This window comes from Pezoporus wallicus, unplaced genomic scaffold (genome assembly GCF_028554395.1).
Source record: "Pezoporus wallicus isolate ANWC-B61680 ecotype Strahan unplaced genomic scaffold, APGP_CSIRO_Pwel_v1 contig_3952, whole genome shotgun sequence".
NCBI classification, from domain to species: domain Eukaryota; kingdom Metazoa; phylum Chordata; class Aves; order Psittaciformes; family Psittacidae; genus Pezoporus; species Pezoporus wallicus.
This window is the reverse complement of record NW_026635034.1, coordinates 3519993-3545175: the sequence shown is the minus strand read 5'-3', so window position 1 is coordinate 3545175 and position 25183 is coordinate 3519993. Positions and strand designations below refer to the sequence as shown.

General features: G+C 40.7%; 1 protein-coding gene across 2 annotated transcripts in view; it reads right to left on the bottom strand.

The window, feature by feature from the left end:
- Nucleotides 1–25183, bottom strand: part of AGBL1 (AGBL carboxypeptidase 1) — a 284698-nt gene that overhangs the window by 125111 nt on the left and 134404 nt on the right. For both annotated transcript variants that reach the window (XM_057422024.1, XM_057421936.1), the window contains exons 19-20: nucleotides 7969–8098; nucleotides 2244–2375 (exon numbers count right to left, since the gene is read on the bottom strand). In XM_057422024.1, coding sequence (XP_057278007.1) covers nucleotides 2244–2375; nucleotides 7969–8098 — 262 coding nt within the window. The remainder of the gene's footprint in view (nucleotides 1–2243; nucleotides 2376–7968; nucleotides 8099–25183) is intronic.

Sequence of the window (25183 nt, the reverse complement as noted above, 5' to 3'; positions counted from 1 at the left end):
CACTTCTGGATTGCCTTCAATGCGCTACTTGCTGCATTGGTGATCACAAAATAGTATGCTTCCATGTTTTCCTGGATTTGGGTTGAACAGGAATTAAAAGAAATGCAGCACAGGCATACAACCCAGGCATTTATAAGCCTCAGTACAGCCATGAGATCCAGTTAAACTGTATGTGAAGGTTCAGATTGTTTTCATTCTGCCCTTATCTGAACCAATACTCAGATTTTTTTGTCAATATATACTATCAAATACAATAATCAGACCCCTAATCCAGTTTAGCTTTTCAAAACAACTGAAATCATATGCATAATCAATCTCCTACATTTAATTAAATAAAAACGTTGGCAGGTAACAGTAATGTCTCTGGATGCAGGACTCATTTAGGAGCATTAGCAAATCTGAATTTAATACTCTTTTCATTTTACTAGCGTTCACTGGATTTCACACTAATGCTTCTTTCTTCTCTACTTATACTTCTCATTAATTACCTTTCAATGGAATATTTCGAAAGAGTGAAAACACACCCTTTTAAAGGATGCTTTTATGATAATATGCAGCAGTGTGACTGAGTTCTATTTCTCACACATGGATGGATTTAGCATGTACCACAGCAAAGGAAGCTACTCCCCTCACACAGGACTCTGTCCATAAACCTCCAATCTCATTAAGAGAGAATGGAATTATATTTCTTCACTGATGTCCCTGCAGAGATTGCTCTCAAAGGAGTTTGGAATGGCTATCAAAAGGACAAATCTTTAAGCTGAGCTCTGAGATGCGGGTGCTGTTCAAGTCACTCAAGACCACCAAATATTAGAAGGTAATGAAGACTCTTATTCCTGTATATTGCCAAGGGCTACAGCTGAGTCTATGACCTATGAGGCAAATGCTGTTCCAAAAAACAACATTTTCTTGAAGTATTTGGTTCCTGTTACTGGGCAGAAAAATCAGTCATGGAGGCCACATTAATCCCCAACTACCTACAGGAGGCAGGGGAGGAACTTGTGCAGACACTGCAAAGAAATAGGTCTGAGACAGGGGTTTGAAGCTGCAGATGTGTTCTTCTATATATTCATTTTCCCCAGCCTAAAAATGAAGAGGGTGACCCACAGGCAGGAACAGCAGCAGGCACCCATCTCCTGTTCTGTGCAAAAGAGGATATGAACCACAAGACCTTCCTCATGGGCTACTACAGAATATTCTTGGAAGCCCTGGAGCTTGTCTTCATTGGAGATTCAAGACAGGCTCCAGATGCCGAGAGCACCATTTGAATTCTGTTTGTGTAACAGCAAACCATCCTCAGCCTTTTCAAGCCCCTGAACACAAATACAGCAAAAGACATCCTGACTGTAGGTACCCTACCTGCTTTCTTTGTGAAACAGTGTTTGCCACAGGGACCCCTTGCGATGAACGCTGGAGCACATTTGACAGTAAAGTTTCAGTGTTCAGTGTACAACACTGTAAGATGAAGACAGAAGACGTGGCATCCTTATGGGAGGATTAGTATTGCAAGCCCAAATTAGTGTTTGTGCTGAGATAGCAAAAATTGTACATACATAAACTGAAAAAGACTTCTCAGCCTCTTTCAGGGTGAATCAAGCTATAGCTCTATAATCAGTTTAAGACCACGATTACTGTTTCATGAAGTATATAGTCTTATAATTAGAGCTTATAAGATTCTTCGTTTCTCAATAAATTTGTCAGTTAAGACAAAAATATAATCTAAACAGGAACTAAAAGAGAGGGGCAGGAAATCCAGAAAACTGTTTGATAAGTGGTACATTCACATGAAGTAGAAATAAATCAGATTATCTTTTGTTCTTTCTAATTCCAGAAAACATTCCCTAGATGTAACACCAAGCACTTGCTGTGGAGATCACTATGTTAGATCTGTTTGACACCCACTGAATTATCTGGCGTTTTCAGTGGGATCAGGAACATTTTGTGGTGAAGAAATTCAGCTGAGTAGGACAGCGGCACATTGTCATCAGTCACCATTACGTACTTCCTACTTATTTTATTATTGTGGGTTGAGGGAATAAGAGTGTACGCATAAACAATATTCTTGACAATATCTGGTATATGAAGATATTATACATGATTTGAAACTCTCACTGGACCATTATTCCTCTGGAGTAAGGGAAGTTTGCACCCATCTCCAAAATCTGTGATCTGGCCTTATCTTAACTAGCTGTGCAGATGCACATACAAGCCAGTAATTGCATAGAGGAACAAAATGGACCTACCCTATAGCCAACATCTTCTGTGATCACAGCTGTGTCAACTGTGCAGCCTGCTTGCCACAAGGTCTCCTTGATGCTGCAGCCATAAAGAAACACGTTCTTTCTCTGTGAGTGCCCATGGTAGTCACAAAATACCTAGGGAGAGAAAGAAGAAAAATCTTGAGCACTGAAAAAGAGAAAGCTTCCTGGTTCTTCATAATAAACACTATAAGACTATGGGGGTGTTAATGTGTTTTCTCATGTCTCTTCATAGTAGCTTAGACTCTGGGCCATGCCTATAACCTGTGTCAAACTCTGTTAGTCAGTTGTATCTTGTTTTATTTATTCAATCTGTCATGATCACAGGGATCTGAAGTCAAGACTAGTGCATTTCTGTCTGTAGCAGAAGTAAACATGACACCTGTGCAAGAATCCATGGCAACTCGGGAACCTAAGGGTTCATGGTAAGTTATGCTACAACAACAGAATAATTTGTCAAGCACTTTCTACTTCTAAACTCTAGCTTTATCCTCACGAGATTTGAAATCTGTGCTTTCCCAATCAAACAATCATCACTTTGTCGCCTTGAAATTCAAAACCTGTGCTACATAATTTTCAGGAAAATATAACTGCACAATTGTAATGCACAATGCTGTCAGATCTTCACATGAATTCCTGTAAGCTGAGCACAGAACATGACCTATCTTCACAGCAAATAATCTCATTCCACGCTAATCTATCTGTCTATCTAATCCATCTCTCTCATGTCAACTGCTATATAAACTAGATGCAAGGTACATTCTCAGTTTTAGCGGAAGTTTTGATTGCCTTTATAGATAGATATCGACTGCCATAGAAATGAAAATCACAATTTAATGACCCAAGACGTACATATTGACCCAAGTCTGAAAGAATAATCAATCTCAGTGCCCTCTGAGGTGTGAAGTCGATGTACACGCTGCTGTTACATATATTCTCCATGTCTTTACCGGGAATATTCAGAAATCTGTCAATGAAAACACAGGAATTTCTAAAGAGAAGGAATTGGTTCATTTAAAACCAGTATTCACCACTGAGTAGAAAGGAACTTCAAGATTTAATCAAAACTGTTTTCCAGGGCTTATGTCAGAGATAAAAAATTGGTATAGGAAAGTAGGGAAGAATTACGGATCAATATAGAGAGAGATGGGGGAGAAATGTTGCTTAAAAGAAAATGGAATTGTAGAATTGTTTCAGTTGGAAAAGATCTCTACGATTATCAACTCCAACCCAGAACTGTCAAGTCCACCACTAAACCATATTCCTAAGCCCTACATCTACATGTGTTTTAAATACCTCCAGGGTAGTGACTCCACCACTTCCCTGGACAGCCTGTTCCAGTGCTTGACAACCCTTTCGGTGAAGAAAACTTTTCCTTATACCCAACCTAAACCTATCCCGGTGTAACTTGAGGCAGTTTCCTCTTGTTCTATCACTTGTTACTTAGGAGAAAAGACTAACCCCTACCTCACTCTAATCTCCCTTCAATGCTAAACAACCACATTCCTTCAGCAGCAACTCATTGGACTTGTGCTCCAAACTCTCCATTGCTCTTCTTTGGACACACTCTGGCACCTCAATATCTTTCTTGTAGTGAGGGACCCAGAACTGAACACAAGATTCAAGATGCAGCCTCACCAGTGCTCAGTACAGGGGGACAATCTCTGTCCTGGTCCTGCTGGCCACACTGTGCCTGATACAAGCCAGGATGCTGTTGGCCTTCTTGGCAGCCTGGGGACAAGCTGGCTTATGTTCAGCTGCTATTGACCAATACCCCCAGGTTCATTTTCTTTGAGCAGCTTTTCAGCCATTCTTCCCCAAGCCTGTAGTGTTGCATGGGGTTATTGTGGCCCAAATGCAGGACTCGGCGCTTTGACTTGTTGAACCTCATACCATTGGCCATAGCCATGGATCCAGACTATCCAGACCCCCCTGCAGAGCCTTCCTACCCTCCAGCAGCTCAACACTCCCACCCATATATAGACATTCATACATAAATACATATATAACAGGGAAGAAACAGATGGAATAGATAATCTTCTTCCACCAACTGTTAGGGCAAGATTTACCCTAGTATGTTTATCTACCAGCTATACAGTAACTAAGTTTAGCTGCAGCAAGTCAGGGAGTTTAATTATCTAGGAATTGAACACGTACATACTTTCAGATCCTCTGACAACCAGTAGGTTGGCATACTCTAGAAGTTAAGTCACATGTGCATAAAAAACTGCTTCTAATTAGGAGGACAATTACACATATCTCACAGCTTATACACTGCTCCTTCGTTTGGGTTCTGATGCATCAACTTTCCTTCCTGCACCACCACTCACCTCCAGCTCTCTGCAGGGCTCTGGGTCCACACATCCCTATCTCTGCAGCACACACTTTCCACACCTCAAGCATGTGAGCAGCAACTTACCCAGCAACAACTGCTCCTGCTTTACTTATACCCTTGGACACAACAAAGGCAGAAAGGGAAGGACAAAGAGGGCAGTCTGAGAGCTGCAACCTACAACCAGCATCGTTTCCAAAGGAAAATAGCCAGCAGTGCACAGACCCAGAGATTCAGCTCCCTCAGGCTGTGTACACATTTTGCAGGGCTTACGCAGGCCTGCATACTGGAAGTAACTCTGAACCATGTGTAATTACCCTGTAATATCTCCTTCCAAAGAGCTGCATTTACTAGCTCTCCTAATGACAGACATTTTTCCAGCTGGTATTTCATCTAAGCCATCAGCAATAGACAGTCATAGCTTAGGTTAACCACAAGCACCACCTAGAATTTATTCCTATGAATATCAAAGAGGATTTTATAGCTCTCGTCTCATTTCAAGGCAGAGAAGCCAGCTCAATTGGGTATCAATTACCTGCCAATTTACAGAATTACCAACACACAAAAGACAGAATATGTTATCTGCCCAAAATATTACTTTAAGCATCAGAAACCACACAGGGATGATCAGATAGCCAGCTAGCAGAGCTGCCTCATGGGTGGCAGGTCTATAATTCTGCACTTCAAGAAACCATCTGCAGATGAGTCTTCAGTGACAGGTCTGGAATGAGACTTCTTTTATTGGTAAAGGATCATCAAAGCCAGGTTCTGTAACGTGGCTGCTGTTCCAGGCCATGGGATCTTTCACTGATTGCCCCCAGCTTCCACAAGAGGAAGCATCAGTGCTGCTGAAAATTCTTTCATTCTGTTTTCAGTTTTCATGGAGCTATATTTTAATAATGTTTGTGAGATACTGCAGTCACTTTGAGTGTTTACACTCAATTATTCTTCATAATGAACTCTTCTGCCTTATTTTCACACTACAGGGTAGCTTATGTCCCACCATTCATGAATCTGTATTTTGTAGTTTGAGCACCCAGTACAGAACTCTTCCTGGGACATGTCTGGGCAAACACTAAGCAAACGTGGGACCTACAGTCCTTGTTCTCCAGCCTGTTCTTCCATGGCTGGAACACTGATACACACAAGCCAAACTCCCAAGGCTTATGCTTGTTAGGATATGACTCAAGATGCACATGCAAATCTTTATCTATTTAAAGTGATTTGCCAGCACTGATCATCCTAAAGGTAAGGACTGTTTTCTAACTCAAAAACAACTCTCCTCATGAGTCACAGAACCAGACACCTTTTCAAATAAAGGAAAAGCAAAATAGAAAACAGGAAGCCAGAAAATCTGCTGCAAACCAGAACATTTTGAAATTCCTTTTTTGTTTTTGGTGTAAAGTCTCTTTTTTTTTTTTCTTTTTCCTTAATAACATTGTGACAGGGCTTTGAATCTCAGAATTTTGAGCCTGACATGCCCAGGCTTTTTCCCCTTGCAATAAGCTACATCCTTGCAGGCAGATGCTTGTTTCCAAGCTTGATATAATGCCTTTGAAAGGCAGCAAACTCTGCTCAGTGCTTCCTGGTCCCTAGGAAGTTCTTTCTGCCCCCTTCTGAGGCATTCTGCTCTGCCCTGCAGCTCAGCCTTTGCACAAGATGCAGGTTCCCTGTTGCATGCTGCAAGTGCGTTGTCAGCTGTAATTTCTAAACCATAGCAATTTCTCACCACAAACGCTCAAGGAGAGAGCAACTTTCCTTTCCCCATCAGATCTGGGTGCTCCCAGAGAAAAGGTCTCCAACATTCCCACAGCTGAAAGGAGATCCCATGTTGCAGAGATGCACAGTGTCACAGTGCACCCACTTCCTCGTCTTACTGGGGTTCCCAGAGCCAACAAGAAAACAAAAAGCACTTAGTAAGGTGTTGTCTGTCAAACCTAGCAATTAGTATGGCTTTGGTTTGAAAGGCTGTTACCTTTAAAGTTCTTCCCTTTTCTCCTTTCAAGCAGGTTTTCTTTGCTTTGACGAAACTGCTTGTGTACCCCTAGGATAAGTGAAACTAAATCACTTCACAGAGATCACTTCGCTATCGGTGAACTTGGGTTCCATGGGATGTTGGAGGTAAAAAAAAAAAAACAACAAAACAACTCTTCAAACTCTTCCCCCCAAACAAAATTTTAAAAAGCCAGCAAGAAACACAGCTTTCTTCTGCAGGAGGGAAAAGGCATTTTGGAGCATGTATAACTAAAATCAATGTGCTCTTCAAAAGTGAAGAAAAATCAGTTTACCAAGTCTGACATGCAGCTTGTGAGTGAGGGAGACAATAGGATCAATAGTCTCCCTTCATTCAGCAACGATGAAAACTTGCACTGAATGGTCAAGCCTTACACACCTGGATACGACAATGATGGTTGTGTATTAAAAAAAGACCAGAGAGTAAATAGAAAGGTAAAATGAAACTGGTCCTACATTGCTCTGAATCAAAGGAAAAGACTGTTGAATAAACTCACCACTGAGATAAGTTTCCACAATATTCCTCAGCGTGCAGGGTTGAATTTCAGAGCTGTTGTACCGACCAAAAGCAGCATTCCCCTAAGAATTCACTTAAAGGAGCTCACAGACATTTTCACCTTGCCTAGGGCTTTTTCTTATCAAACTCAGAGGGAATTTGGTGCCTTTGGACGTTTCCTGCCTGACTGTAGCTACCATCAGCCAACCTGGAAGTCTGGGCATCCACATCTGCTTGTTAACATTTGAAGCTTCCTGTGTTTTTTCCCTTAAGATCTCAGAATTACACTTCTATTCTCCTGGACAGCAAGACTGAGCGACTGGGATGGATCCCGGTGCTATCCCAGTTGAAGGTTTGAGACAAGACCTATCTCTTATGAATTTCTGGTACCCCCAGAATCAGATGTTTTCTTCCCATTACCAAAGCAGCAGGGAAGTTCAGACATTTTGAGAGCTGCTTCCTGTTTTTTTTTTTTTTTGTCATTTCACAGGTTGTTCCAACATGGGATTTTTCACAGTCCAGTCAAACTAAGTCTTTGCAGAATTTGTCCTATCACTGCCATGAAGATAACAATAACCTCTTCATAATACTTTGCTTAAATGAAGTACGTTGAGGATATTAAAGAGCTTTAAGAAACTCATTTTCTCGTTTATATTTCAGGTGCACAGAGATTCTGAGATTTGGAGATGCTGGTTAGAAGATTCAGTAAGTAATAAGTATCCAAGACTTTCAAAACACTACTGTAAAATGAAAGTATAACAGCACATAATACTTTCGAAATCAATCTAGCTCTAAAACAAGACTGTTCACACAACTACAGTGAGTAATCCATATACAGTAACTCATAGAAAATCCTGGAAGAGACTCACCAGAGGAGCCCGGCCAATGCTGCGTAGGTAATAAAGAAGACCTTTGGCATGATAAATTGTTGGATGGAGCTGGGAATTGGGTGTCAACCACTGCCTGTTCAGATCATCCCCACTCAACGAACAACGGTGGCTGAAATCAGAAAGCAACACATCACAAACTAGCAAAACAACAGCTGATTCCAAGAAGTTGCTGATTCTGCAAAGCCCTGGTGCAAGGTCAGGGAATGCCAGTTAGAACACAGATATAAAGGGGTTTGAACATTGGGCTGGAATGAATCAACAGCCTGTATCATATTTCTAAAGTTCTTATAGTATACGGATTTTATCATTTCCTTTCCTACCAAGGTTGCAGTCCTGAAAATAAATGCAGTTTTTCCTTTACCCAAGTATGTACAAATCAAAAGACTACTCAGAAACTAAGAGTTCTGAAATGTTCTAAATTCCGTGCTATGAAATTCGCCCAGCTCACGTAGAGCACAAGCTTCTCAAAACCTCCACAGCAAACAAGTACATACAACTCCTACTCATTCTAATTGAAGACAGGCACTTGAATCTCTTCGACCGGTCTGAAATATGAATGCACTTAAATGAGATGAGCTGGATATCTTATTTAAGCTTCTCGACTCACAAGAAATGCCACTATCTAAAGCACATCAGGAAGATCTTGATGCATGCTACATCATTATGTAGAACAATTACCTAGCTTCACTGCAAAGGCTGAATAAAAAGCTAAATAAGGATCCCAGATTTGCACTGAGAAAACATCTCCCTTAGTTGCCTTGAACATCTTCTGTTACTGACTCAGTGATTAGTGGAAGATTGCGCAGGATACTTGGCTGTATGGAGCAGTACATCACTGTGCAATTTTACATAATCTAACTAATCTCCCTTGTTAGTGACTATGTGTAGAACAGAGCCTCCTCATGCTCCTCAAAGGATTTGCAATTTCATTCACAACAACAGTGCACTGACAGAATTCAGAAATCAACCCTCCAGCATATGAGATACTGTGGTAGGTCCTCATCATCTCCATACCATTCAGTTCAACACTAGAATGCTCCTGGTGGCAATGCAAACTTCGCCCTGCTTGTGCTTCTAAAGAAACCTTATAAAATAATCCTAAATGTTGGATGAATTCCTAGCTACGGAGTTGCATCCAGCTTTGCTGTTCCAGCTTCCTAGAACAAAATAAAGCACAAATGTAGTCCTGGGGATGTGGTCTGTTGTTGTATTGCAGAGCCTCACGCTGCAGCTAGGGCGTATCACGTGTAGCATCACTGGCGTTATCAATGCCTTGCAAGTGATGCTTGAAGAAAGAGTGTTGTAAAGCAGGAATGCTTTAAAAAAAAGCAAAAACAATGGAGAACCAGTTAAGAACAGAAGACAGAAATAGTCACTAAGAATATTTCATACATTTTTAATATATGAAAAGCAAGGTCTCTAATGCCATCTTGGGGTTTCTAGCAACATCACAAGATCCATTCCAACTTTACTCTAGTTTCACTGTTACCTGAATTCCCTTCTTTCCTCATAATCCATAGCTCCCATATTACTCGTTCAGCAAATCAGAACACATTAGCAACAGCTAACACATGGGAAGACAGCAAATACTGTTGTGATGCTTCTGCCAAAAATTCTACATGAAAACAAGACTTCTGTTACATTTCTTAAAGGCTCTTCAGATAAAGCTACCTTTAGGCTCACCTCTCCTGATTTTCAGGACCACAAGGGCTCAACTGAGATTAGCAGCTGTATTTCTGCCAAGACCTTGTGTGCTTACACGGTTTGCCTTTCAATAGGTACAACTCCACATAAAGAGTCATCGGGCTGCATTTAGAAATTCATCTGTAAGATCTGTTAGAAAAGCATGTGAGAAAAACTCCCAATCAAGTCTATTAACACACATTAAAGCCAAGTAGACGGTGTTGCCCATGGACTGCAACGCATTATTCATACGTGCAAATACAGCATACAGCTGTATACAGCATACGTTCACACAGCACACCAACATCTCCCTTGCTCACAGCTCTTCAGACAGGTTTCATTGTCCATAATGCAATTTACCAACTCTGCTGCTCTGGTAGAAATTGTGACTTTTCTTAGAGGTGACCCAATGACAAGCCAGTCCCCTCTCCTGCAGTCCACAGATGCTGCTGGTTCCTTAGTATTAGTTTAGTAACTGCAATCCAACTCTAAAACCATAATTTGAACGCTCTTATGTACTGAAGGGAAGGAAGGTAACATCTCTGCATGCAGACAAGAGCTGGGAGACAAAGTTCAGCTTTGTCCCTTCAACGATTAACATCTCTGCTCAGTTAAACAACCTTTAAATATTAGCTCTCAGCCTGGCAGCTTGTATCCACAGCTCTTAAGGAGGTGCAGAGCTTTAATTAAACTATGAGAGGCTGATTTTTCCTATCCTGCTCCCTCCTTCCATCACACTGTTAAAGTCTGTTTACTTTTATAGATACCAGCTCCCTGCCAGCCCTGTTCCCCTTATCCCTTCCTTTCTCCTCTCATTCCTAACAGTGATGGCATTCACAGATAATGGTTTTGTCCATTATGCTTCTGCAACCAAGTTGATTTCAAGTGCTGATAGCAAATAAAGGGACTGGGAAGCTGAAACTGGCTTTGAATGTTTGGCAGGATTTAATGAAATTCACTGTTCAAATCAAAGGCATTTCTTACAACACATTTCCAAGCTATTATATTTGCTTTAAATGCTTTATGTGTCCTTTCTCCTTTGCAGCACTAGCAAGACTACCTGTCACCTTGGATAGGACGAGTAGCAGCTCCAAGTAAATTAGGAAAACATTTTCCAAAAAGAATTCAAACAAGAAAGCCCTGCATCTCCATGTAGATTACCTGTAATTCTGCTATTTGGTACATATCTTCAACCCAGATGTATTCAAAACAAACTGCATTTCTCTTGTGCACAAGACTGATGCTTTTGTTATAGCCCTGACTCTTCTTCTGTCTTTATACAAACAGGACATTTCTTGATGTGTACCAGGGGTAATGGTAATGGCAGTTTCTGGGGCAGTTCACGGCTACCAAGTGGAACACAGCGAAAGGAGAAAAAACAAACACATTTGTCCCTCTCCAGTCAGACGCTAGTAGTACTTTCACAGGTATCTGTAAAATGATTCTGGAGAAGCTATAGAGCTAGTGGAAGAATTGCTCCCCTGATCCCTACTAACTAAGCTTTTCTAAGATGTGGCTAGAAAACACTAACACAATGATACAGGGCAAGGTGTTCAGCACTTACTATTGCCCAAAGATAAAAGTACTTGGGCAGTCTGTCCTTCCGATGTACAACAACGTCACATGGTCCAGTAAGATGAATAAAAACAAAGCATTCAAGCCATCCAGTTCCTGGAGAAGGTAACTCATGTGACTGGTTCCAAGCAGAGTAAATTCATCCAGAGGTGAATTTGTCAGTGAGTGTTAGCTTTAAATATCATCATTATAATCCACCAAGAATATTGCTATAGCTATGCAATCCTCAGCTCTAAAGATGTATAAATGCAGGTAGCCATGTAGGAGAACTACTCTGTGAAAACTAGATCCCTGGCATCTGAAGTTGATACACCACAGACAGAAAATTCAGGTTGAGATTTCCCTCCTGAACCCATAGGAGGTAACTGAACTTCTAACTGAAGCATCAGACTCTCAGTCTGAGTGCAGGGACACCTCACAGGGAGTTAATAAAGAAGAGGTTAAGTAGATAAAGAACAGACTTGTTCGGTTTAAGAGAGAATTGTATTTTAAATCTCCTGGCACTTTTAAGACCTCGCTTTTAATCTTGTACCTCAAAGCCTTTCTACTAAAGATGTGTTTTCTTTGTTGCGTTCCTCCTAAGCCTCCTTTGTTTGAGGGCAAGGTAACCTCAGCTATGGCAGTAAACTGCACTGAATTCTGCACAAGGCACGTATATGGATGGAGAGGTGGCATCTGGTCCCAACCAAAGGCTTGGTAAGGTCAATGGAACCTTTTAGTTGGTTGCAATAAGCCTAGATCAGTGCCCTGAACAGGCATAAAAATGGGAGGGGTGGGAGAAGAAAAATAGGTAGAGACACAGGAAAAACAAACAAAAGGGAACAGGAGGTGCAGGGTAAAGAGATTGGGGGATAAATGTAATGCCCAAGATATTAGACAAGGAAGAAAACAAGAAATGGAGAGAGAGAAAATTCACTTTTTTAAAAGAAAAGATGTTGCTGTGCTTAGAAGATAAAATGATTCAAGTCTCCTGTCCATTTCATGTAAATGGATAGACAAGGCCTGTCATATTGAATGAATGATGTCAGGACTGATAATAACAGCACCTGGGGCACAGGGAACTATAAAAATCTAAAGGGATGCATTGTGTTTGATATGTAGAGAGCAGCATCGCCATTCACTGTGCATCTTAAAAGCAGACAGCAGTACTAGCATAGGGTAAGTGTAGCTATATAAAAAGAAGTAGGCACAAGTAAACATCAGGACGCCACTGAGCAGCATGGGACAGCCTCAACCAGACACAGCACGCTGGACTTTATGAATTGCTTGTGCTTAGGATAGAAGCAGGAATATTTGCATTAAGGTGTTTCGGTTTTGCCATTCAGAAAGCTCAGAGCAAACTGGAGGTGGGGGATAATTCTTCATTTCTCTTACTTTTCAATCTTTTCAGAGAGCAAAACTCAGTGATAAGAGGAAGCAGCAGCTCTAGTTGCTCCCTTATAATTTAAAGCAAGGTGCCAGAAATATAACCACTATTTTCTGTCTTTGACTCTGGTTTTGTTCAAGCTAGTGTGTTGAAACTCTAATGGCTATATTCATCACGTGCCCATTCCACAGAGATGCTCATCCTGTGCCACCCAGGCACTGCATCATAGATTGCATTGCACTCCCCTGTCCAGCTGAGAAGGGGGAGTGATAGAGGGGCGTTGATGGGCACTTGGCATCCAGTCAGGGTCAACACACAACAGAGATGTAAAACACTTTCAATTTTAAATGTTTGGGTGCTTTCCAGAAGCGTCAGGATGACACCTACCTGCTCTTCCCTCCTCTGAAATTCCTGTGCTTAACAGCAGAAGAGAAAGTACAAAGTGCTGAGGACCTCTTTGTAGAGCTCTTCATTGCTTTAATTTTCTAGCGTACATATACACAGACTTGCACTACAGCACTCTACAGCTGGAATCAAAGATAAGGGATCAGAGGACAGGGTAATTGTGCTACTATGGTCTGGGCTGCACCATTCATTTCATGGTGGAATATCTTTCCCACCATGAAAGTGAGCTACTTAAAGCTTCCTCTGGGACTTCTTGTTTTGCATCTTGGCAAGCCCCAGGGTTTCCCTGCAGTGAGGTGATCCCTTCACCTGCTTACTCCAAGGGGTGAAGAAGGTGATGCTCTTCCTTGTTCAGGGTGTGAAGTTATTATATTTTCCATTGTTTGCAGGTGAATAGTTGCAAGGCATACATACAGACAGTGATGAATGAAGCAACTCCCATCAGCTTTACTGCAGCTAATAATTCATTTCTGATCATTTACTTTCCTTCTGACTGCAAGCACCATGAATCTAAAATGCCTATATAGAACCAAGCTCAAGCTCAACAGAACAAAAAGCAGCTGGGAATTCAGAAGCCACAATCCCTGTTCCATCTCTCTTTCTTCAAGTGTGCATTTCATTTCTAAACTATATTTACACTCCCCTCCCCACTTAAGACTGACTGCAATGCTGATTGCCCTTAAGCCTCATTTGCACCGCATCTTACTATCACACCTGCTTTCATCACGAGTAAAGGCCACAGTCAGCATTAGAGCGCCAAGGCAGGCATGCACTGTTTGACTGCATGGTGAAAACCAAGGCAAGGAAGTCAACTAACCCTAAGAGATCCCCATAAGCCACCAAGCAATAGAGATCCTTCAGTTCCACTGTGAACTCTTACTGCCTAATTTATCTCTAGGCCTTTAAAAGGAAATGTTTTTACTGCTTTCTTCTCTGTTTTTTTTAATTGCACCTTACATACACACAATGCCAAACTTGTCTCTTGAAGGACACTTGTGCTGTCTGGATGCCAATAGACAGATTCGTCTCATTTTGGACCATGGCCGTTGTGCACCTCTTCCCTCCCAGCACTGACTAATAAATCCATGATGCATAATGCTTCCTCTCAGGTAAACACTATCCTAAAGCATCACTCTGCCAGCTTCTTCTTGCCTCCCTACAGCTGAGCACTGATACTAATTAGAGTAATGAGCCTTCAGTTGTTCACTTGCTGCATCTGACTGATTTTGTCACAACTGGCAATCCCTGCTTCCAAAGATAAACGATGCAGTCTGTGCTTTTCCTGTTTGGTGCATGTAACTGTGCCTCTAACCTTGCTCAGCTCCCTCTGTCATAAAGGTGCCTTTTCTCTCTGTGGACACGTTTCATTAAATCACATTTGGTCACAAACAAGTTCAGGGACGCAAAGTGAGATCTGCTTCACCCCAGCTAATGCTGTCAATGTTGTAATCAAATTAGACAAGAAGTTCACATGGTCTATTGGAAAGGTGAGCTGACAGCATTGTCACTGATAAGCTAACCTCCCTCGCAGTTCCACACCAAAGGATGGCCATAAGGATTCTATTTCTTCTAGCTGTAACAAAAGTTAATATTAAATACCAGATAATTCATTCATCTGCATTTGCCCACACTTTCCACTGTCCTTTATATGAAAAACACGAGCAGTAATGCTCTGTACTATTTTACAAAGGAGCAAATAAAAAATCATTGAGCAAATAAAAACCCGGGTTTTCAGTCTCTTGACATTGTCCATCAGATGAGGTCATCTCAAGAGTCTCAGGGTCTTCAAATACTTTATGTATAATTGATAAAGAAAAGCCTTAAACTGGCATTTTTAGTCACTGGTTTTGGATGTCAAAGTCAATTTTCAGCTCAAGAAGTTTCTTATAACAACTATCTACTTTCTACAGGAAATGCTTACTTTTCCTCACCAATCAAACACCTTATTCCTCTCAAAACTGATTTTTCAGTCAAAACTCCAAATTGCATCATCCGAAACATCAGAGCTGTTTAAGAGAGATGTTTCAGCATGTGCTAGAAAACATGTCTTTGAGGTTCCTTCAGCACCTATTCCTCTCTGTCAGAGGGTCTCTTTGGCTGGTCCACATGTCCCCTAATGCAACATCATGAGACTTCATGACAGCAACTCAGTAAGATGAAGAATTATGATGCAACATGGGAGTTGTAGTTTGGCTGGGGGAGCCAGGACAGCCAAACAACTCCCAAATGGCATTAAGATGACACTTCCAAATGGAAATACTGTTTTTAAATGAGAAGATTTGGCTCCAGTTTGACTAACCATTATTCATAGAAAAGCATAAGCTTTCCATAGGGGGAAAAACACATTTTCCCAAACAGCCCCACTTACATCCTCCCACAAGCAATGTCAGCAAATCCTAATTTTGCAAGCAGGGATATTGAGAAGTGAAACCACTCCTGCAGCAAAGCATTAAATCAGTGAAAAACAAGGAATAGAATGTGAGATCTGATGAAAGCATATCAAATTAACTAAAACTTTAAAATTACTGTCCTTTAGCCTGTTTCCAATTCCTGTATTCTCACTTTCTTATTTTGAATATGGCTTGTATCCATATAGCTGAAGAAGATTCTTAACTGAGTTAAGCTAATTGCTCACATATGGGTTGCATCGAATTAACTGAGTTGATTTAAAAATCTGTTAGTTAATCAGTGCAATCTCTGCATATAAATGAGCACTAAGAATTGCAATTTGCAGATTATTGTTCTATAACTTAAACTAAAATAAATAACGCAGAAAGGCGAAGTGTGGCGTCAAAGATTAAGAGCAAGAGTCACAAGCAGAGGGGCATATGGAAGCCAAGAAAAAGACAAAAGGATTTTGCAGTGGTAACTTCAGACATCCATTAGCTTCTCCTGAAGTCCCTACTATACCCAAATAGTCCAGGAGGTAGTACTCATTCTTGGTGTCCTCCACTCCTTTGGAACTGAAGAAGTAACTAGAATGGAAGGAAAAACTCTCAGAGCAGTTGATGCAAATCAGAAAGTTCAGATTCCTCCAAATACTTTATTAATAAATTACAGAATAATTAGACTAATACAACACTACCGCCAGTAAATAGCAAAGAACCCCTGTACTTGCTTTTTAACAATGAGATAAGCCCTGTGCAAGGAACATGCTGCAAGATACAGTTCCTTCCTGGGCTATCACCAGATCATCCTGGCCTAACGCTGTCCAACAGAATGGTTTGGGTTGGAAGGGACCTTAAAGTTCACATCAACTGTAAGGTTTTGTCCTGTTTCTAATGTCCAGGATTTGTGGACTAGGGCATTGTCCCCCTATCCCAGAAGACAACTCTGCTTGGAAACCTGGAGTCCCTTTCTAAGTTATGGTCTGCAAGGCTTTACATGGAAGTCAGATGTGTTTTAGCAAGCTACACCTAACAGTAAAGCAGGACAGTGACCTACCAGCTGGCAACAATGATAGAGAAAAGGAGAAAAGAGGGAAAGAGACCAAGAAGAAGATAGAAATGAAGGTGAGGAAGACTGAAGTCACTCCTCCCAGACTGAGGTCCATTCTCCATCAACGCAGCCATCTTCCTCAATAAGAAACACGCAGCAGGGATAAGTGTCTGCAAGTCACACCTACATGACAATGAGGTGGTGGTATTCCAAAATAAGATGCTTCTAAGCACACATATTTTCATCTAGGAGGAACATATTTTCAGCAGTAGGAGGCCGGAAGGTTGTTTTGCCAAACTTGTGCTGTTGTTTTGTGAAGAGAGGTTAATAATAACCCTAAAGAAAAATGAAATGTAAAACATGTTTGGTCTAGATTAGGCAGAGTTGATGTCCCCCTGTAATGTTGAGCACTCTCAGATTTATTCTTCAGTATTAATTCCCATTGCTCAAAAGAGACGCTGTTTTTCTTCTCTAAAAGGAATTGGCACATGGTAGGTTATTTTGTGACCAAGTTGCTCAGCACAGCTCAGAAGCACAAACAGTTACCTCACTGTGCATGAGGCTGTGATGTGATTTATAGTGGAATTGGCCATGGGTTGACTCACACGAAGACACACTATACTTCCTCCATTAGTAAATTACAGTTCTGACAAAGCAGCATTAACTGAAACAGCTGAGTGGTAGCTTACAAAATAACACAAAACCAAGCACAGAGCTTGCCAACTCCTTTCCTTAGCAGGGCACGCAGGGGCCAGCTAAGGAAAGTAACACTAGATAGTGTTAGTTGCACATGCTAGAAGGGTTTCCTCTTTCCCCACACACCTTTTCTCCATCCTTGTTGTAAACCCAATATGATTATGAAGATATTACTGCTAATATCTACAACATCACTGGAAAAGCCCACTATAGTGGGCTATAGCATTACAGTACTTGAGCTCTGCTAACTTCACAGGCTACTTGCATGGCAAATATAATCTTTCTGCAATAATTTCCTCATAGGTTACTCAGCAATGATAAAGATGAATCCAAGCTTGTTATATTTCTCCCTTCTGGCATGGGATTTCTAATTTTGCCTGTGAATTCCACTGAGGAATCAAGAGTTCCTATAAAACACTCTTTGCTTTCTTCACAATAAATGTTGTCTTCTGCGGACATGACCAATATTTATGGATCAGACCCATTTACAAAACAGTTTCCAAGTCAAAACAGAAACAACAAAACCCAAAACCCACACAAAACAGCACACCAACCACCAAACTAAAAAACAAACCCCTACAAACACCCAATAACATCACTTTCTCTTATTTGCTTGTTATATATTCCATCTGACTTAGAAGGGATGTGGTTACTTTCTGCTTAACCAGATATATATTCCTGCATCTTCCTCATAGATATTCTACCCATATGTAATTCTTCTCTCTAGTGTTGTGAACTTCTGGCTAACGCTTTGCATGATTCCTTCATGTATTCTTGGAGACCCTTCAAGCTTTGGAAGACTTGAGCAATGAGTTAGAAATACCATCACTACCAGTAAATGGAGATCACTTCATGCAACAGCTAGTAAGGGATGCATAGCAGATAGCTTGATAAGTCATTCCAGTTACTAAAAGAAATAAAAAAAACCCAAAACAGCACTTGAAATTTTGTGGACCCTCCCGCTCACAAACACACATACCATCTCTCCTAATACATCCTTTCTGTAAGAGCCTCATGCAAAGAAGAAAAGAAAGACTGAATTCTTCCAGTGCCCAGCCCAAAGAAACTGTGTCTTAGAACTGCCACACAAATGATGAATTTTAATTGCCCCTATATGAAACCTGGCAACTACTACCAAGGCCACATCCAGCCTGTAGACAACAAAGTTTTACCAATAAAGCCTCTGTTCACCAGCACAGGCCTGACAAACAATAATTATTTAATAATGATAAAGTGAGGGGAGAAGCAAAGAGATAGCAGTTCTGCACCCTGCTATTCTCAGCAAACCAAATCAGTCCTCTGCTAGTATGAAGCTAATTCTTCAAGTGTACCTCAGAGATGAGGCAACAGTCCCTCCAGCAGTGCTAGAAGCTCATTTGGGCTACTGATCTGACAGTGAGTAGGGCAAGAATTCATGGAGAAGGAAAGCCATTCGGTGTTGTCTGTAGATGCTCTCAGCTCTCTTATTTGTTTACTTTCCCCCATGCACATGCACTATGAGCCTTCAAACTTCAACTGAATGCTAATTCTGAGCCTAAAGAACTCAAACAAATTGCACTTACGTAACTGCTCATCCGAGCACAGCGTCTCTGAGCGCTTCACAATAGTAAAGTTAAACGAAGCATTCAATGCACACTTATTAAAATCAAGTATCCACTAGAGAAACCTGATGGGCGTGCAGAGCTCTGCAAACCATTCAAAAAAATTTAAATATATACACATATGACAAACAGCAACAAAAAGAGTTACTGTAGAACTGAAAAACAAAGTCTCCATAAAGCTCACAAACCCTAGCAAGACTTGGGCAAAGGCGTAAGAGAGCTCGTCTGAGTGCAAATAAAGCTGGCACCGAAAAATCAGGGGGCATAGAGAGATTCAAGATTCCTAAGAGGTGCTATCATAATCTCAGGGGAGTTGAAAGACTTGCGATAGATAGCACTCTGCACACATTAGCAGTAGGAGTCTTGTTGGAAGTTTTTAGTAAAGAAAAACTAGGGCACTAGATGGGAACAAATGTATGAAAGTGGTTCATATATACTTGTGTGAGCAAAAAATCTAAGCTCTTTTTGCATAGCAATTGACAATTTTTAATTGGGGACTAGTACGATCAAAAAATTCCCTCTTGAAACAGATTTGTAAAGCGAAGTTACGTGAATACGGAAATAAATGACCTGATTTTTCAAAATATAGAGCTACTCATCACTGCCTATTGAAGTTCAATAGAGTTGCAAGCACTCAACATCTTCCAAAGTCAGGAAATTCTTAACTAGCTTCCTAAAAAAAAAAAATAAAGGGTTGGATTGGGGCAAATAATTTATGGTCCTTGCTGTTCATTTTTAACTCTGTTCTTAAATTGAATAGGGAAGCTTAAAGCATCAGAAGGTATCAGCAATATTCCACAATAGAAGAAGCAGGGCTTCACATAAACGTTTGGGGCTTTTTTCCCTTAGCTCTTCCTTGCACACCATCCACACACTTGTTGTTAATATAATAGAAGAATAATCTCTTAAAGGTGAATGAATTGTGAATATTATGGATTGATGAGTAAGCGTAAAGACACCCATGAAGAAAATCAATGCTCAGCATCCCATCTTAGCAACAGAATGTTTAAACATCTTTCAGATAAGTGGTGCCGTCCTTTTTCAGTGAGTTAAGGACATCAGGCTCTGATCAAAAGTTGAAATATTTCGTATGAAAGTAGATGACAAAGTGCCAGGCTGACAGAATCCCTTATTTAGACATGGAGAAGAAAGCTCTAATATAACCTCTTGATCACTTATCTTAAGACATATAGAAGGGTAATTTACAGCTATAGCTCTTCTACTTAGAAGGCCCATGGGCAAAAACTGACACAGTCCACTGAAAGCAATTTATATCTATGGCTGATCTAACTCGGCACACTCAGATACCAACCACAAACAGGAACCATGTTGTCTTTTTTTACAGAAATCCCCAACTGAAGGCTACAGTTTTTCTCTGTCTAAATAGAAAACTATTTCTGACCTCTTCATGAGAAAAGATTTTGCATATCTATATAAAAAAAGCTGAACACATTTTAACTGTTAACATACATTCAGACTCAACAGGTGAATGACAGCACCGATGTACTGCAAAGCCCATCATACAAGGCAATTCGACATATGCCTCTTCATGAAAGGAGAAAAAATGCTAAGCTCCAACTTGGAGCCAAGAGGTTTGCAAAACTGTTTTCTGAAGAAAACAACATTCACTGCTGAGAAAAACCTAGATGCAGCTTCAAAACATTGTTTTTAGAGTTGTACTTACAGTGTCTCCCTCTGTAGAATGATAGAGAGGAATAACATGTTTCTCTATTCCAAGATGGATTTGAAACACACATGGTGCTTGCTAAGAAGCCTCACAAAAGGCAGGAGGCCTAAGAAGTCTCCAGAACAGTTCTGATGATACACAAGAGTGTCTTTTTTAATTTCTTCAGGACTACTTGTTCTTTGAGCTATCCTACCACTCACAAACCCGAGAGAGATCAAAGACTCAGTTGCTAACATTTAGTCAATATAGGTAAGCTCAGAGAAATATCCCTTACAAAAATCAATGTGCAAATTCAAGCAGGCCATTCTGATCAGCTGGAATAAAGGTTGCCAATAATTTTAGATCAAGGTCCAATTATTTTATTGGGCCAAGACTGTGAAAAGACTGAGGTATAAACAAGGGCAGTCGGAGGAAAGACCTTAGAATCCAAGTTGTCTTCCTGATATGTACTGGCAACATACCTCAGTTGCAATGGTTTGTATTATGGTAAATTAGTGCTTTCTCAGCTTGATGGTGTCTCTTACCTTTTTGGAATATTTATAAGCAAGTGAAGTCACTTGCTGCCTACAGCATAAGATCTAGCTAAAACTTCAACCATTCTTCTACCCTTCTTGACCAGTGTCATTCCAATAACAATGTCTAATGAATCATGCTATACAGTGCTGTTAAACAGTTGAAATTTTGTCGCCATCTAACAATATTTACAACCACGCTCCCTGAAGAAGCATTTTCCAGAAAGCTGATAAAGTTTTTGTTCTGATTTTCTGGCCAAATGGCAAATTTGATCCCCAAAATTGCCAGTGAGTTAGGCAAAAAACAAGTGCACCAAACCAGTCACACTTGTTGCCATTTTAAGATGTTCAAAATAAAGATCAATGGATTCATTTCTTCTTAATTAATCATTCTCCCTCAGAGTATGACTAATGGACTTTTAATGTGAAATTGCCATTTCAATAGGACCACCTTTTTCATACACTCAGATGTTTAAAGCAATTATAATATTGAACTAAACCCAAAGAGCTTCTTTAAGGTATTACTGCCATCACAGTATAGATGGGTAAAGTAACTACAAAACAATTTCATGACTTGTCTGAGGTCACATGGTAAAAATAATGATTCAAAGAGAGAAAAATATTCTCCGTTTTTATCAGTTATTTATTTTTAAGCTGTTCACAACCAGAAAAGCAATTACTTACTGGTCGTCCAAGGTTGATGCCATGAAGGACGCTTATCTCTATTCCTAAACACTGAAAATTACCAGCGGCAGAGAGCAAAAAGGGATTGCAACCAGGAAAAGAAAAAAAGGGAAGAATTAGGTCTATAGAGCTCATTTCTCTCCAGCTCACAAGGCAAATTTCCTGGCCTGAAAAGCCTGCTTACTGAATTACAGCACTGAATGTATTTCTCATGGTGTGACTCCACAGCTGCAAAATCCCAGCTGCAATTAGGTAAGTGTAGGGCTGGATGTTTTATCATTTTTATACATGCAGGCACTCCAGCAGTGGCTGTGGCAGGCTGCAGCTGGCCTGCCAGCAGCCCCCAGCTGCCGTCTAGCAGAAAGGCAGCGACTGGAATTGCATATAAACATTAGTAGAACACAAATCTTGCGGGTGTTGAAATGGGTTGAAATTGCTTAGCATGGGCTCAGTCTAGCACTTCCCCAGCTCAGCCAGCTGAACAGGACTCGCTTGGAAGAAATCACAGAGCAAGGTTTTACGCCATCAGACAGGGAGAGGTGATTAGGTGACCTGCTAAGCATTAAGTCTTCAAAGAGCCAAAGAATTGCTGAATTTCAAAGCAAAAGCACTTTAGGGGACACATAAAGCCCTCACAATTTCAATTGTGAGTCATTCTCCAATGAATAAAGTTTAGGATGTTGGGTGTGAGGAGGATTCTTGTGTCTTATGTAGTATACAGTACTGGTTGCTGTACAAAAGGAACACTTCATTGAATGGTTCACAGATACTAAAGATGAATTAACAGAATGGTGCTTTACATCCAAAACCACAGACTCATGTCTTCCTCAGTAGTGAAGTTACGTCCTAGATGTTCCATGTTAGAATACTTTCGAATACACCCTCTGGTCACCCTCTCATTTAGATGATATAAGTCAAAGATAATTCCATTAGAAGACATGACAAAGTTAAAAGGAATTACTTAGTATTTAACATACATCCAAACTATTGTATGTTTCATAGTTTGTTTCACCTGTGGCATCTGGCTATTCCATCTGTCCCTTCTCTGATCCTCCCGGTCAAGCCCATTTGATGTTTAGATGCATTCCTATCAGTAGCAGATCTGTTCCATAAACTGACAATGAAAATTATTTAACCTCCAATTTCTTATCTTTCATGCTAACTTCCATCAACTGCAGAGTCTCTCTTGGCCAACAAGTTCAGGAGTTGTACAAAAAAAACAAACAACAATAATTTAAACAGAGAAAAACAAGGTATTGAGACTCAAAATGGATCTTGTAGGCAACAGCAGGCCAATGTAGAATATATCCCCACCGCATTGTTCTGTTTTGAGCTTCCAATGTTGCTTGGGATTTTCACATTTTATTCTTATGTGAAGAAGAGCATCTCACCACCACCACCACAGGAATTAAGGAAGCCTTAAAAAATAAAGTCAAAAGCTGTCGCAACATCAAGGACAAGAAAGTCTATCAACCATCCTCTGCAAATACGCCTCCTTTCCTTCAGTTTGTTCCAGCTCTAAGGCTCCATTAGAATAGCCTGCTCTGCTATAAACTGTTGCTCAAGTAATTTAAAGGCATAACTAGGCCAAGACCCCTTTTGTGAATAAAGAGGAGAACGTGAGGAGCTGCAGGTTCCCTTCCTGCCTTTTACAAGTCTGTCATTTTACCTATCAGTAAAGCACCAAGGAACAGTTCCACTTGGAAAGAGCTTTAAGGTTATCACACAGTGCTGGCACATGCAATACAAGATATATCGCCTACTGCTGCAACATTTGGAAAAATAATGCCAAGCCCCATCATTGTGTGCAGACTGCTCATCACTGATACCAAAGAGCTGCTGGAATGGGAAGACTTGGGCCCAGCACTGCCAAAAGTGGATGTCTGGCCTGGCAATGAGAAGGTAATAGAACGCCACAGGGCTCTCCTAACTTATGCTACTGGCACAAACCTTTTTGGGGTACTGGCAGAAAGACATCAGAGCTCAGCCCCACTCTCCACAGGCAGCCTTTCAGTCTACCACAAAGAACAGCCAATATGGATGCTGATAGGAAATCAGTGATTTTTTTCCATGCTAAAGTGACCCTCTGATATGCAGTTTAAATTCATTCTTTGAAGGAGGAAGAGTGCAAGCAGGAATTAACCTAATTTAAAGACCTCTGCTGAAGTTGGCCTACAAATGGAACAGGATGAGTCAGTAGTTAGTGACTGATTTGCTGTCACCATTTATTCCAAGATCCCTGTTTACTCTAATAAATCCTCATGCTATTGCATTAGTCCAGAGGACAAATAATCACCAGGTCTTACTCATCTAACAGGGTCAGAAAGACACATGCACAAAGCCACTCAGCCTCACAGACTGCGACAGCTTTGGGCTTTCACAGTATTCCTTCAGAGCTACTTCTGTTCATCCTATGGGGTCCTCCAGGGATGATTTGTCATGATCCACAGCAAGTTGCCTAACAGTTTCTCACATAATTCAGTGACAGGTTACACTGTTGTTTCAACAGGACTGCCTCAGGGGGTCTCCTCTTTCTTGCTCTTCCCTTTGCCAACTTCTACTCACATCCACCATCTCAGCAGGAACGTTATTTGTAGCAATGACAGTACTTTGGAACAGGTTCCAAGGTAAATTAGTTTCCATCCATCACAAATTCTGCTATAAATTATACTTGCATCTCACAAAATATCTCCAGGATGGAAAATTTTTAAAGACAGTGGAGGCTCAATGAAGATCCTGGTGTTTAATATTGACAGGAGCTCTCCCTTAAGAAGCACAAGGAATCTTGCTGCAGCAGCATTTTGGGGAGATACAACTTGAACAAAGTAATAACAGGAATCAATTCAGTCAAATCACATTTCTTACAGGGTAGTAAAACCTCCTGAAGCAGAGGAAGTGTCGGGAATAAAGCTTAGGAAAAGTGGGTGGACTTATATCTTTTATTTCCGTATGTGTAAAGTAACTTGAGAACCCTGAAGGAACTACTCCCCTAGGTACCCTGATTCAGTGAGCTGAGTTGAAGTTCATTCCAAAACACGTTTCCCATCATTGCAAAGGGACATTTGAGTCAACTAAATTCTCAAAGCATTATTTACATCCACTTCTCAGGATTTCATCAAATGCAAAGTGACTGCACTGATTGAATGGACACAGCCCCTTAATCCCATTCAGAGAAGAGAGTTGTTTGCATCTTATTTATTTACATACTGATTTATTATTATTATTTAGCTGTCTGCTTGCAATTGCAAACAAGCCTTCACTGCTCCATTAACCTGATGGCTTACTTATGTTTCAAACTTAGCCCAGAATGTCCACACAGGATACAACATTTGGAGAAGCTGTGCCTTGCATTTATGGCTGAAATTGCTGGTTACATTTTTAATGAATCCCTATCCAGGTTTCCTGCACAGTAAATACATATCGTCTAAGAGAGTGTTTGTGTACATATACACATCTGGTCTAGCAAGAGTTGCAATGCAAGGAGCAGCAGTACATATCTTCCTTTTACTGTTTTCTAACACCCAGAGTTTGCTGCTTGTTGGCAGAG